We start from the raw sequence: 15,149 nt of genomic DNA on the forward strand, positions 1-15,149 counted from the left end.
GAAAATAGAAAATGTACATAACTTTTTTTGCTATGATTTCCAGGTAGAATAATGAGTGCTCCAGTACATAGCATCATAGGACATTGATGAAAAATGATTGAAATGATGTACTGTCAAGTTCTAAAGATGACTGTAGAAAACAAAAGGAGATAGTATTTATAAGTTTCAAAACTAAACCCAGATCTGCTTCCTACCATCTCCAGCAAGACCTTGAAAGTAAGAAAGGTTCTCTGAATAATTATCTCAAGTTTTGAATGTATGACAATGTCAAGATTTTAGAAAGATAAAAATGTGTGTCTCACAAATCCATAAAGCCAGGCAAAAATTTTTCCAACAGTCTGAGGTTCTATGCCACTACACATGGAATTTGCCCCTAAACCTGAGTAAGGGCCAGATTTAAAACAATGCGGCTTTTATAAAATGCCAGAAACACACATGACATTTCATGTCATTTAAGTGACACATAACTGTATGTTTTCATAGAGTATAATTAACATCTCAATACATATATGAAGATCATGTCATTGTCACGTGTTCCATTGTCTCAAACACTCATCATTTCCTTGTCTTGAACATTAAAACTCCACGTTGCTTCCTCTTTGGAAATTTTAACTGTTATTGTCAGGTATAGTTAGATTAGTGTGCTTTATAGCAGAAGCTGCTCTTGTGTAACTATAATGCTATACCCATGAACTGTGCCCTCTCCATCCTCCTCTGCTCTCCAGATTAGATAACAATCACTTTATTGCCTGCCTTTCCGGGAACAAAATTTTAGCATTCACATATTCGAGAGAACAGGCTATTGCTGTGGGATAATCCTCTTGTACACTGTAAAGATTTGGCACTCGAATTGGTTTAATAAGATATGCATTGGTCAGTAGCCAGGCAGAAAGTATATGTGGGATGACCAAACGTAAGAATGGTGGGAAGAGGAAGGGCAGAGTCAGAAGTAGCCAGTCAGACACAGAGGAAGCAAAATGAGAATGCCATACTGAAAAAAAGGGACCAAGCCACATGGCTAAACATAGATAAGAATTATGGGTTAATTTAAGTGTAAGAGCTAGTTACTAATAACCCTGAGCATTTATAATTAATATAATCCCTGCATGGTGCCTGTGTTCTCAGTGACCTTTCCCCATCTAGTGGATTCTGTTGTGGCCTGTGGCCTTGGTCTTGCTGAGATGCTTCAAAGCCTTACTAAGATTGTCTGGGTTCCCATGAAACCCTACTATACCCAGGATTACCAGAAAATTTGGATAGGAATGGGGTTAATGACCTTCATCATTTATAAAATCAGGAGTGCTGATAAAAGAAGCAAAGCTTTGAAAGGCTCCAGTCCTGCACCAGCCATGGCCATCATTAACCACTCCCTGAGTCCACTCATGATGAATCCTGTTGGCTAAACTTAAGCAAGCTGTGTTAGATGGGAACATGGAACATCACTGTACACTTACCTAAGAACCATTTACAATGTGGCATTAATAAATGTATGTGAGCAGCAAAATAATAATATAAGCCTCTGTGTGATAATTTTGGAAGTGGCTGCTGGGTATTTGGGAGTTGCTGGGGGGACAGAAATTTCCATTTGTGGGATATTTTTGAGTGTGTTATTTAATTTAATATAATATTCACTGATTCCATTAATGTTGCTGCAAATTACATTCTTTTCTGTATTAATGGTGGACTATTGTCTGTATGTACCATGTGGTTTCCCACCAGTATCTGTTGATGGATGACTAGCTTATTTCTATGCTTGGCTATTGTAAACAGTGTTACATTAAAAATTTAAATAATGTCTCTATGAAATACAGACTGTATAGGTATTCAATACATATATATGCTATATAGCACTAGTGGTATTATATATGATATATATATATATATGAAGAAAGACATTGATATCATAGAAGTATATGTGTGTAGATGTATATCATTTAAATGAAATTGGAGTGATAATGCCCCTTCTAACAAAAACTCCTCTTCCATGCATAAGAAACCTCCTTTAGAATTGTTGATAAGGGGAGTCCAGTAGACTTCTAAAACAATGTAGACTATTGCTATTACCCTTTATTGTCTCCAATAAGTTGAAGATGAATCTGTACTGCTGAAGGCACCACATTCTCAGAAATACAGGACTTGGGGGAATTCAGCGGGATCTGACTCCCCCCCTCCCAAAAAAACCTCTTTCTTGAGAACTAGCTTTCATAACACTGGAAGGTGCTATGCAAGCTACCAAGGGAGGAAAGCATTCAGTAGTCCTACCCAGCTGTGAACCACAACAATGACCAACATTGCAAGATATCCCTAAAGATGCAAGAGTGGCACTCATATCCTGGTGGTTGGTGGCCAACAGCTGTCTAAATGGACTTAAGTATGCCCTCTGAGCAGGAGAAAAGTCATATCTGGTACATAAAACCTAAGGAGGTGTAGAATCGCTAGGTTCTGATGTTGTCATGTAGGTCTTTATGTCATTGCCTGTATTTTTGCACTGGCAACTACTCATCTCTTTCTCTGCTCAGTGCAGGAGATGTCTGTGTCTGAAGGTGCCTCTCTTGTTCTAATTGTTAGTCTTGGTCCACTAGGAAGTCTTGGTTAAATCAGTACTGTTGGGCTCTGTTTCTTCGGGACAGTTTAGTCCAATCAGTGTTAGTGGATTCTGTCTCAGGGAGCAGTTGTTCCCAGTTGGTGCAGGGTGTGCTTATGGTTTCAGTGTTTGTTAGGTTCGTAGGGGTTGGTTTTGTTTTTTGTTTGTTTGTTTGTTTGTTTGTTTGGTTGGTTGGTTGGTTGGTTGGTTGGTTTTGGTGGGGAAGCAGGGAAAGGTAGCTGTCTGGTCACTGGGACTCTGATGGATAGGGCCTAGGGCCTAGAGACCTGATCTGCCGGTTCGGAGATGGGGGCTTACCTGTTCCCAGTCGGTGTAGTGTAGGCTTATGATTCTGGTGATCTGGTTCAGTGGTTGGGCGGCGCCTTCTTTTGTGTTCTCAGGATGAATGTTTTGCTCATTCATCAACTCCTCAGATGATCTTGTTTCCTTAGCCCGCAGACTGTAGGATTCTTAATCCTCTCCTGAATGGATCTCAGCTGAGCAGGTTGTTTAGTAGGGTAATCTCACCAACACCTCCAAGTTTTTGGGTTTCACAGGATCGGCAGCTGGGCTCTGGGTTGGCCTCAGACAGAGTGGATCCATTCTGTCACATCCCATGGAGATGGCTCCTTCCCCAGGTACTGGGATTAAAAGCATCCCTGTTCCAAGTTCTTAATCTCCTTGTTTTCACTAACTCCTCAGTGGGTAATAGCTCAGTTTCTGGTCTTTATTATGACCACGTCTCTGCTGCAGCTCTGCCTGCCTCTGCTGCCACTCTCTAACAGAGGACTGATCTCCAAAGTATATAAAGAACTCAAGAAACTAGACATCAAAATACTGAATAATCCAATTAAAAAATGGGCTAAAGAGTTAAACAAAATTCTCAAAAGAAGAATCACAAATGGCTGAAAGACATTTTAAAAAAATGCTCAACATCCTTAATCACCAGAGAAATGCAAATCAATATGCCTCTGAGATACCACCTTACACCTGTCAGAATGGCTATGATCAAAAACACTAATGACAGTCAATGTTGGAGAGGATGTGGAGCAAGGGGAACACTCCTCCACGATCTACCTCAAGACCCAGCCATACCACTCTTGGGCATATACCCAAGGAATGCTCAATCATACCACAAAGATACATGCTCAACTATTTCCATAGCAGCACTATTTGTAATAGCCAGAACCTGGAAACAACCTAGATGCCCATCAACTGAAGAATGGATTAAGAAAATGTGGTACATATACACAATGGAGTACTACTCAGCAGAGAAAAACAATGACAACATGAAATCTTCAGGCAAATGGGTGGAACTAGAAAATATCATCCTGAGGGAGGTAACCCAAACCCAGAAGGACAAACATGGTATGCACTCACTCATAAGTGGATTCTAGATATATAAAAAAAAAGAACAATCAGAGTGCAACCCACAAAACCAGAGGGCTATATAGCAGGGGGGGACCCTAGGATGACTGTGTCTTATAATAAATTTTGGTTTTACTCAATTACTGGGCAAGCCTCAATCAAACATTTCACTATTAGAATAAGAATTTATACTGTATCAAGCTGATAACAGATAAATAAATAGATAGATAGATAGATAGATAGATAGATAGATAGATAGATAGATAGATAGATAGATAGATAGATAAACCTAAGCAGCCATACATAACTAGAAAGGTCCTAGGTCTCAGAGGAGAACCTACTGTTGATTCCACTTTCCTAAACCACCATACTGTCTTGCTGCATTCTAAGGAGGGAACATATTGGGAGAAGAGGCAGAAAAACCATAAGATCAGACGGTCTTTTGCAAGTTTGAGTCTTCTGGATATGGCAGGGAAGCTACACCAGTAAAATCTCTACAATATGGCTACCTAAACAATAACAACATCAGCTCACGTGCCAACATGGATGAGGGAAATAACATGGGGCTCCACACCTAGATGACGAGCTATGGGCAACTACAGATGGCTGAGGGAGAAATAATCAGTCTTCCCCAGGAAAGAGTACCCACAATGGATATCCAATCCCGAGTTGTCAGCCCTGAAACAATTATATACTAAAACCATGAAAAGGCTCAGCAGATTGCATTTGTATGGTTCTATGAATTATAGCTTGCTTATTATTGATTTGACAGCTAATATCCACAGATATCTTTCTGGATCTGGGATACCTCATTCAAGGTTATATTTTCTTGTTCTATCCATTTACTTGTGAAATTCATGATTTCATTTTTAACAGATGATTAATACTCCATTGTATAAATATGCCACATTTTCTTTATCTGTTTATCTGTCAAGAACATTTAGATTGTTCAATTTCTGGCTATTATAAATAGAGCAGCAATGGCTGAGCAAGTTTTTCTCTGGTAGAATGAAGCATTCTTTGCGTATATGCCTAAGAGTGATATAACTGGACCTTGGGGTAGATCATTTCCCATCTTCCTGAGAAACCACCACACTCATTTCCATAGCAGCTATATGAGTTTACACTCCCACCAGCAATGGATCAATACCCTGTCCTTGAGGGTGCAGAGTAACTACAAAGTTATGTATTTTCAGGGTATCAGGGAATTTTGACCATATAAATCCTCACAATCCTGAGGATATTATGTATGAAGAAATTTGGGGTCGTGTGTGTGTGTGTGTGTGTGTGTATGTTTGTGTGTGTGTTTGTGTGTGTATGTGTGTGTGTTTGTGTGTGTGTGTGTGTGTGTGTGTGTGTGTGTGTGTGTGTGTGTGAAAGGCTTCTACCATTGAAAAGCCACTTAGATCTATAAACTCCTAAACACGTTGTCAAAGAAAAGATTTTTGGTTTCTACACTGGGAAAGTTGACACTAGGATTTTACCTTTCATTTAGCATCTAGCTCTAGATAGCAAGCACATCGATTGAAAGTGTGTCGGTTTCCAAAATTCATTCCTATAGACAGAATAAGTCCTGATACATTCTAGTACAGTTCAAAGATGAAACATCTCTGTCTTCTACATGACCTCAGACTGAGAAAACTTCCCCAGGGACAAGCCTGAACAAAACCTCAGGTTGTTATCCACACAGTAATGAGAGTCCTTCACATCCTAGTTCATGGTCCTCAAGGGATTACTAGATACACACTTCATCACGTTCTATCCAGGGCCAGAGATATACACTGTTGATAAATTAGTTTCAACTTCAGGGAAAAGAACTAATCAGTGAGTTGTTTATAAATAAATACATCAGAATATCTGTTCCTAAAATAAAATCTTCAAAATAAATAATTAATTCCTATGAGGGCAAAGGTGAGACAAATTCATCCATTAATAACATCCTTAGTAGCCTTTCCATGCACAATGATTCTAGAAGAAGTTATTTGTTTTTATTTCATTGACAAAATTAGGGGTTAGAAATATTTGTTTCTCTTGTTCTGTTATTATTTTTATTGTAACAGAAAATCAAAAGATTCTCTATATTTCCCCAGGACTTTCACTTTCAAATTCAACATAACATTTTCCTTTTGTTCTTTCTTTTTCTTTTCTTTTCATTTTTATAAGAATTGCAAAGACATCAGAGCTTTGAAAGTACTTGCTACATCCATTTGAAGAGGTTTGTGTCATTTGACAGTCTGTGCTTCCTGAAGTAACATTTCATCATTATGAATTTGGGATGCACACATTACCTGAAATGCTGTCTAAGAAGCTGTATGTAATAATTTCTCGGTGTTTCTGAACGCACTGGCCACTCTCAACTGCAGCAGCAGCCAAGGTAGGTTACCCAGAATTCTCATCTTTAAGATAGTTTATCATATTTTCATTTTCTCTCAGGAAGGAATTTGCAATTAAAATAATTGAAGCGTTACATTTGAACACTTTCAGATGTTTCAGGAGATCAAGCATAAATATTTGATCCCCTAATTATAAATAAGGATACATGTGAGAATACAATTTATGGAATCTAGGTTTTGTACACAAAGTACAAAGAGAATGAAGTATCAGGGTAGGTCACAGAACATTTCTTCCTATATATGATGTGTGATCCATACATGGAGGTCTGTGTAATTAATTAGTTAATACAAAATCATACATATTCTTTTTAGTGGCATTTTCCTACTTTGTTTTTTATTAAATTTTTTCATTTATTTTACATACCAACCACAGTTTCCCCTCCCTCCTTTCCTCCTGTTCTCCCCCGCACCTCCCTTCTACCCCCCTACCCCATCCACTCCTCATCCATCTCCATTCGAAAGGGACAGACCTCCCATGGGAGTCAACACAAAAATAATTTAGCAACTTTCAGGATGGCTAAAAGGGAAACCTTACCCTTTATCAGTAGAAGTAGACATAGGACACAACTGAGAATTTTAAGTGCTCATGGACATAGAGCTATGACAGATGTACGGCCTTCAGGGCCATGGAGACAGGTCAGAATGTGAGGTTGAACTGTTTTTGAACTCTCTTTTCAAAAGAACCCTTTCAACTCTGAAGCTAATAGCCAAAGGTTAATGCATGAAAAATTCTGTCTATGAAAAAGAAGTTTATTCTTTCAACCATGAATGAAAATTTGTACTAAAATTCAGGATCAAGGACATCTTTAATTTGGATCTTATAGAACATTCTTCTATGTTGAACTAACCAGGCTACAGTGGATAAAGTCCTAGCTATGCAACAGGATTTGTGATTTTTAAACTGAGATATAGCATTTTTAAAGAATCAAGACAGATATTGTTAAATATGACTTTATATATATATATATATATATATATATATATATATATATATATATATATATATATATATTTGGTTTTTCAAGACAGGGTTTCTCTGTGTAGCTTTGCACCTTTCCTGAATCTTGCTCTGTAGACCAGGCTAGCCTCAAACTCACAAAGATCCGCCTGCCTCTGCTTCCCAAGTGCTGGGATTAATGGCTTGCACTACCACCGCCTGGCCCTTGTGTATATTTACATTGTATCATCCTATGAAAGGTGAGATGCAGAGGCAGAAAATATCAGTGTTAGAGTTTAGCGGACCTAGGCTGTTCTTGTCTTCTGTCACTCACTGATAAGCTCTGGTTCCTTGAAATTCACCTGCCTGGCCCTTGGCTCCTCAACTTTAAAGTATGTACAAGTTCATAAAACACAAGGTACCCAGGGATTTCTAATGTAGAGCGGTTCTGGAGGCTTGCAGACTGGAAACCTGAACTCATTACCATCTGACTTTCTTTTGCAGCTTAGTGGAGGACTCTGGAGCTTCCCTGTGACCACAGCTGCTGGCTTTAAGGTACTGTCTCACTTCTCTGGGTTTTGGCAATGCTGACCCTCAAAGTAAACTGATCTTCATTGGAGATTGCTGGCACCGAGTAAATGCTAAAGAGCTAGAGACAGACATCCTGGATTTGGATACAGGCTCCTTCACATTTTATCACTGGGACCTTAGGTAAGTTCTTTATCTTCTAATCACAGTCTAGTCTTCTTTTCTTTAAAATATCAATTTAAAGGTGTCTAAACCTTTTGACACTGTTGAAAGGAACAGGTGAAATACTACACACAAATCACTTAGTACAGTTCCAACTACGTGGCCAGTGCTCAGTGTAAGGATGTCCCACAGGAAGCTTGTGCAGGACATGCGAGCCTCAGCATGCTGCCACAAAGGTGGAAAAGCAGAGTACAGTAAAGGGTTCATGCCCCAATATCTGAGCACAGGAGTTGAAATAGGTGACCAGGTTTTCTCAGTGTGAGATGAGGTTGTCCATGTATGTCCTTGCCTCTCCATTGCAGTCTTTCCATTTATGGAAGATCGGTCTCTTCTTGCTCCTCTGCAAACACCACAGGGTATGCTATTAGTCTTTGGACCAGCGCGGGGAACAAAACTCATTTATTCCTTTAATATGCCATAGAGCATCAAAGATATCAGTTTTGACATATGGCTGAGTTGTTCAGCTTGTCTTTGTGTCTGCATGGTGTGAGGGAAAAGGACAAATGTGAATACTTTAAAAGAACTAAAAAATATTCAGATTACCTGAAAATTTGCAGAAAATGGAACTATTAACTGAAGTAATGACAAATGAGTCATGATTTGGGTTTTATATGTGGCATTCATCATGAAATATGATTAAGACATATGCATTCTCAGATTTAGCATTGTTGGTTCTCTTAAGAATTAACTCCTCTAGAGAAGATCTGGCAATTAGAAATGCACTCGATTTTATTCTCAGGGGTTCTTGTTCCTGGAAGGATTCACTGATACTTCCTGCTATTTAGAAAGGAGGGAGTAATCCAGGGCTTAGAGCTATAAGGCCATTGTGGCAATGAAATATTCATGGCAATTTCTCTGTTCTAATCTTCAAGGCATTTTGTAAATTGGTAATTACAATTTTATAAGCATATTATATTACTTGAATCATATTAAGATGTTTCCTATATTGTCATGACACAATTTCCTCTGTCCATATCTCATACTTTACTCAACTTAAATGCTCATGTATTCATTTACAGGTCCCCAAGAAAATCATAGAAATTATACTTATTTTCTAATCTTAAAATTAGTAATGGAATCTGAAGAAATTTAGGAAATAATTATAATTTTAAAAGGAAAAACTTACCAATAAGCTCAGATCTTGAGCTAAATATCCTAAATATGTAAATTTATTTATTATCTACATTCTTACAGTGTACGATACAATGTACTATTTCAGTATTTGCACATGGTAAGTAGTGATCAAATCAGTGTCATTATTTCCCTTTCCTCACCAATTACACTGTGGAGCACACATCAGTACTATCTCTGTACTTGACGGTGTTTGGGGGCATGTTAACTTTCATTCTCATGTTTTAGGAATCACTGTTCTACATTTATACTGACCGATTTTATTACTCATATATGAGAGAGAATGTGTGATACTTTTTGGCTTATTTCATTAACATAATGTCCTCGAGTACCACTTATTCTAGAGAGGATGTAAAGAAAAGGGAACTCACATAGGCTGACTTTTTGGAGCCTGGGGCCTATGCTGAGACACTTTGCTCAGCCTTGGTGTAGGGAGGAGGAGACTGGACCTGCCTTGGCTGAGTCTACCAGGCTGGGCTGACTCCCCAGGGGAGTCCTTGCCTTGGAGGACCTGGGAATGGGGGTGGGTTAAGGAGGAGGCCTGGGGGTGGGAGGAGAAAGGACAGGGGAATCCGTTGCTGATATGTGAAATTAAGTTAATTATAAAATAAAAATACTATAACAAAAAAATAACCAAATGAAAAAGAATGAGAACCAAATGAGAAAAGGGAACTCATATAAATATGTTTAAACACTCCATTTTAATTTTATTCTTGAAGTAAGCACTCAAAACACAAAGTCTTTGAATGTTGATTCCATAGTCATTATCACTAACTTTTGCCTCTGGCATAATTACACAACTATGACAAGAATAAAAGAGCTATGTTATGGTTCCAGTTCACCTTGTTTTAGGTCTTTCTAACTTCTAAAATTATTACGTCTAATGATTACAATGTTCTAGCATTTTAGAGGAAAAACAAATTTGCTGTTGCTGCTTTGACCCAGGGAAATGTAATTCCTTTCTTCTTGATGTCCTGTCTTATAAGACTATTAATGAGATTAAGGGGAAAAAAGACTAGAAAAGTCAAATAAGAAAAGATTTAAGATTTCCATTTTTACAAAACTTAGAAAAACAGGGCCTCATCTTTGAAATAATAGAATGATGAATATACAGAATTTTTAGAATATTTAAATTATTTTATGATTTTTTTTCTTAAAGGTAAAAATAGTACTTTCTGGTTCAAGAATAAATAAACTACACCATACAGATGGAGAATAAAAGGAACGTGACTGAGTTCATCTTGATAGGTCTTACACAGAACCCCCAAATGCAGAAAGCAGTGTTCGTGACATTTTTGGTTCTGTACCTGGTAACAGTTTCAGGCAACCTGCTCATTGTGGTCACCATCATCAACAGCCAGGCTCTGAGCTCCCCCATGTACTTCTTCCTGAGCCACCTGTCCTTGATAGATACGATTTACACTTCCTCTTCAGCTCCAAAGCTGATTGTGGACTCCCTTCAAGAGAAGAAAGTCATCTCTTTTAATGGATGCATGGCACAAGTCTACGCAGAGCACATTTTTGGTGCTACTGAGATCATCCTCTTGACAGTGATGGCTTATGACCGCTATGTGGCCATCTGCAAACCTCTGCATTATATGACCATCATGAGCCACAAGCTATGCATTCTCCTGGTGGGAGTGGCCTGGACTGGAGGGTTTATCCATGCAACTGTTCAGATCCTCTTTACAGTCTGGCTGCCCTTCTGTGGCCCCAACATCATAGACCATTTTATGTGTGACTTGTACCCATTGTTGGAACTTGTCTGTATGGACACGCATACCCTTGGTCTCTTTGTTGCTGCCAACAGTGGGTTCATCTGCCTGTTTAACTTCCTCCTCTTGATGGGATCCTATGTGATCATCTTGCAGTCTCTAAAGAACTATAGCTTGGAGGGCAGGAGCAAAGCCCTCTCCACCTGTGTGTCTCACATCACAGTAGTAGTTTTGTCCTTTATTCCTTGCATATTTGTGTATCTACGCCCAGTGACTACTCTGCCAATAGATAAAGCAGTCGCTGTGTTTTATACCATGGTGGCTCCTCTATTGAATCCTTTAATCTACACCCTCAGGAATGCTGAGGTAAAAAATGCAATAAGGAAGCTCTGGAGGAAAAAAATGTAAACTCAGATAACAATTAAACAGGGTCTTTGGACATTACATACATAGGTAATACATTTGATATAATAATAATTTCAACTTTTTATCTATAGATGGAAATGTCAACTATAATGCAGAGTTGGATATTACTAGGAGATAGTTACTTAAACAAAAGGCTAAACTGGGGCAGTAATGCATATCTTTTCTCTTTTCTTATACTTTTATCACCATAACCAAATACCTCCTTCCTTTTTATATTTATTTACTTATTTATCTATCTATCTAATTTTTTATTTATTTAATGAATATGTGTATGTACTGTGTATGCACCAGGTAGATGAAGATGCCCATGAAGGACAGAAAGGTCTTGGATGTCCCTGGAATTAGAATTAGAGGGTGTTTTGAGCCACTCATCATGAATAACAGGTAGCAAACCCTCACCTTCTATGAGTGGAGAAAGCATTCCTAAATGCTGAAGCACTTTTTCATCCACAAATGATTGCTTTTTAGTCAATAAATATAAAGTAACTAGAAAAAATTGATGTTCTAAAAAATATCTAGAGTATTTGCTAATATAAAAAATAACCTTAAGAACTATTGAGATGTTGCTTATTACATGTAACTGAAAAGACATGTTTATTTCTATTTTTTATCTGAAACTATTGTCTTCACATAAATTCTTTGTGGATTTTATCAGTTGTACAGGAAAAAAGAGACACTGCTCATCTTATGCCTATAAGAGTGGCATTGTTTCCATATCTTATAATTTATCATCCAATTGCAGAACAAACTAAACCAATTATTTGACTTGAAAGTGAAGTTTACACACAATGAATCATTTAATTAGGGAATTAATGATATAAAATTATAGGATGAATATCTATATAAGGTACATATTTTGAGAGTAAATTCTTCCCTAAACATGGGAATCTAATATTTTGGAAATATATGTTTGTTTTCCATCAAATGGTGATGACATTTATTATATTTTCTCGGACCAGGACTAGTTTACAGTAGCCAGTCAGAAGCTGGTACATAAGAAATTATTCTGTGACTGCCAGGTATGTGTGAGCCTTCCACTAGGATATGGAATGCTGAGACTGGTAAAAAAAAAATCTATGTCCTGGATTGACAGACAGACTAAGTTACAAATAGTTACAAATGTACCAATAATGATAGCACATGCCCAACCTAGTGCAGAGAGACAGAGAACATGAAGTGGAGATGAGTGGAAGTACAAGGGGGAAGTCTCATTTGAGTCAGAAAGAGAGGTATAGGTGAATATGATTAAAATACATTCTATGTATTCTTGAAGAATTAATGAAATATATGAGTTTGTGGGCATCACAAATTGGATCAAGCAGATGACAAAAAATTTAAATCCTATTTATAGAAGCATAAGAAATTAAATATTCAAGAGTGCATTTAATTGAAGAGGTGAAAGCTAGTAATATGTGTACATTCATTACTACAAAGTAAATAAACTATACTGGAAGCTATACTATAAGACATTTATGAATGTCATTGAAGGTAACATGCATAAATGAGAAGATAATCCATGTTGATGAATTATACGTTAATAATATTAAAATTTTCATACTATGCAAACCTGAGTCTTCTTCTAGATAAATGTGGATTACTAAGAAAGCTAATGCCATGTGAATCACTGGGTGCCAGGAGTCGCTTGTGTAGATCCTTGATGTGAGATCCATGATCATCTCATTAGATGTTGAAAAAGCCTTTGACAAAACTCAACACCCCTTCATGATAAAGGTCTTGGAGAGATCAGGAATACAAGGAACATACCTAAACATAATAAAGGCAATTTACAGCAAGCCTGCAGCCAATATCAAATTAAATGGAGAGAAATTCAAAGCAGTTCCACTAAAATCAAGAACAAGACAAGGATGCCTACTCTCACCATATGTATTCAATATAGTACTTGAAGTTCTAGCTTGAGCAATAAGACAACAAAAGGAGATCAACAGGATACAAATTGAAAAAAAGAAGTCAAACTTTTGTTATTGGCAGATGATATGATAGTATACATAAATGGCCTCCAAAATTCTACCATGGAACTCCTACAGCTGATAACCGCCTTCAGTAATGTGGCAGGACACAAGATTAACTCAAAAAATCAGTATCTCTCTTATATACAAATAATAAACAGGCCAAGAAAGAAATCAGAGCGATATCACCCTTTACAATAGCCACAAATAATATAAAATACCTTGGGGTAACTCTAACTAAGCAAGTGAAGAATCTGTATGACATGTACTTTAAGTCTCTGAAAAAAGAATTTGAAGAAGACATCAGAAAATGGAAAGATCTCCCATGCTCAAGGATAGGTAGGATTAACATAGTAAAAATGGCAATCTTACCAAAAGCAATCTACAGATTCAATGCCATCCTCATCAAAATCTCAACATAATTCCTCACAGACCTCAAAAGATCAATACTTAACTTCATATGGAAAAACAAAAAACCCAGGATAGCTAAAAGAATCCTGTACAATAAAGCAACTTCTGGAGACATTAAGTTTCCTGACCTTAAGCTCTATTATAGAGCCATAGCAATAAAAACAGCTTTGTATTGACATAAAAACCAACATGTCGACCAGTGGAATTGAATTGACAACCCTGACATTAAACTCCATACCTATGAACACCTCATTTTTGACAAAGAAGCCAAAACTGTACAATGTAAAAAAGAAAGCATCTTCAACAAATGGTGCTGGCATAAGTGGATGTCAACATGTAGAAGATTGCAAATAGATCCAGATCTATTGCAATGCACAAAACTCCAGTCCGAGTGGATCAAAGACTTCAACATAAATCCAGTTATACTGAACCTGATAGAAGAGAAAGTAGGAAGTAGCCTTGAACACATTGGCACAGGAGACCACTTCCTAAATATAACACCAGTAGCATAGACACTGAGAGCAACAATTAATAAATGGGACCTCTTGAAACTGAGAAGCTTCTGTAAGGCAAAGGACATGGTCAATAAGACAAAAATGACAGCCTACAGAATGTGAAAAGATCTTCACTAGTCCCACATCTGACAGAGGGCTGATTTAAAAAAATAAAGAACTCAAGAAACTAGACATCAAAATACCAAACAATCCATGGGCTACAGAACTAAACAGAAAATTCTCAACAGAAGAATCTCAAGTGACCAAAAGTCATTTAAGGAAGTGCTCAACATCCTTATTCATTGGGGAAATGAAAATCAAAATGACTCTGAGATCCCATGTTACACCTGTCAGAATGGCTAAGATCAGAAACACTGACTATAGCTTATGTTTGAGAAGATGTGGAGCAAAGAGAATACTCCTCCACCTTTGGTGGGAATGTAAACTTGTACAGTCATTTTGGAAATTAGTATGGTAGTTTCTCAGAAAATTGGGAATGAATCTACCTCAAGACCCAATGATACCACTCTTGGGCATATACTGAAGGAATGCTCAATCATACCATAAGGACACTTGCTCAGCTATGTTCATAGCTGCAATATTCATAATAGCCAGTGCCTGGAAACAACTGAGAAGCCCCTCAAATGAAGAATGGATAAAGAAAATGTGATACATATACACAATTGAATACTACTCAGCAGTAAATAACAATGACATCATGAAATTTGCAGATAAATGCATATAACTAGAAAATATCATCCTGAATGAGGTAACCCAGACTCAGAAAGATAAACATGATATGTACTCACTCATAAGTGGATACTAGATATAAAGCAAAGGATAACTAGACTACAGCCCACAGCTCCAGAGAAGCTAGCTAACAAAGAGGACCCTAAGAAGGACACATGGATTGCCCTGGGAAGGGGAAATAGATGAGATCTCTGTAGTAAACTGGGGGTGGGGGGGGCAATAG

General features: G+C 37.6%; 1 protein-coding gene and 1 pseudogene across 1 annotated transcript; both read left to right on the top strand.

Moving 5' to 3' along the window:
• The first annotated feature begins 1,153 nt into the window (after positions 1-1,153).
• LOC102921137 (ATP synthase subunit ATP5MPL, mitochondrial pseudogene) lies at positions 1,154-1,363 on the top strand (annotated as a pseudogene).
• A 4,546-nt stretch (positions 1,364-5,909) lies between these two features.
• LOC102921742 (olfactory receptor 4C12) lies at positions 5,910-12,867 on the top strand. Its single transcript, XM_076568707.1, has 3 exons — positions 5,910-6,326; positions 7,787-7,993; positions 10,323-12,867. Exon 3 carries the CDS (start codon positions 10,372-10,374, stop codon positions 11,284-11,286), a length of 915 nt encoding a protein of 304 aa, XP_076424822.1. The 5' UTR covers positions 5,910-6,326; positions 7,787-7,993; positions 10,323-10,371; the 3' UTR covers positions 11,287-12,867.
• The last annotated feature ends 2,282 nt before the right edge of the window (positions 12,868-15,149 follow it).

This window comes from Peromyscus maniculatus, chromosome 4, assembly GCF_049852395.1.
Source record: "Peromyscus maniculatus bairdii isolate BWxNUB_F1_BW_parent chromosome 4, HU_Pman_BW_mat_3.1, whole genome shotgun sequence".
NCBI lineage: Eukaryota > Metazoa > Chordata > Mammalia > Rodentia > Cricetidae > Peromyscus > Peromyscus maniculatus.

Bases quoted from the DNA above. Each gene is read 5' to 3' on its own strand.
- LOC102921742 (XM_076568707.1), top strand. From the start codon at position 10,372: ATGGAGAATAAAAGGAACGTGACTGAGTTCATCTTGATAGGTCTTACA.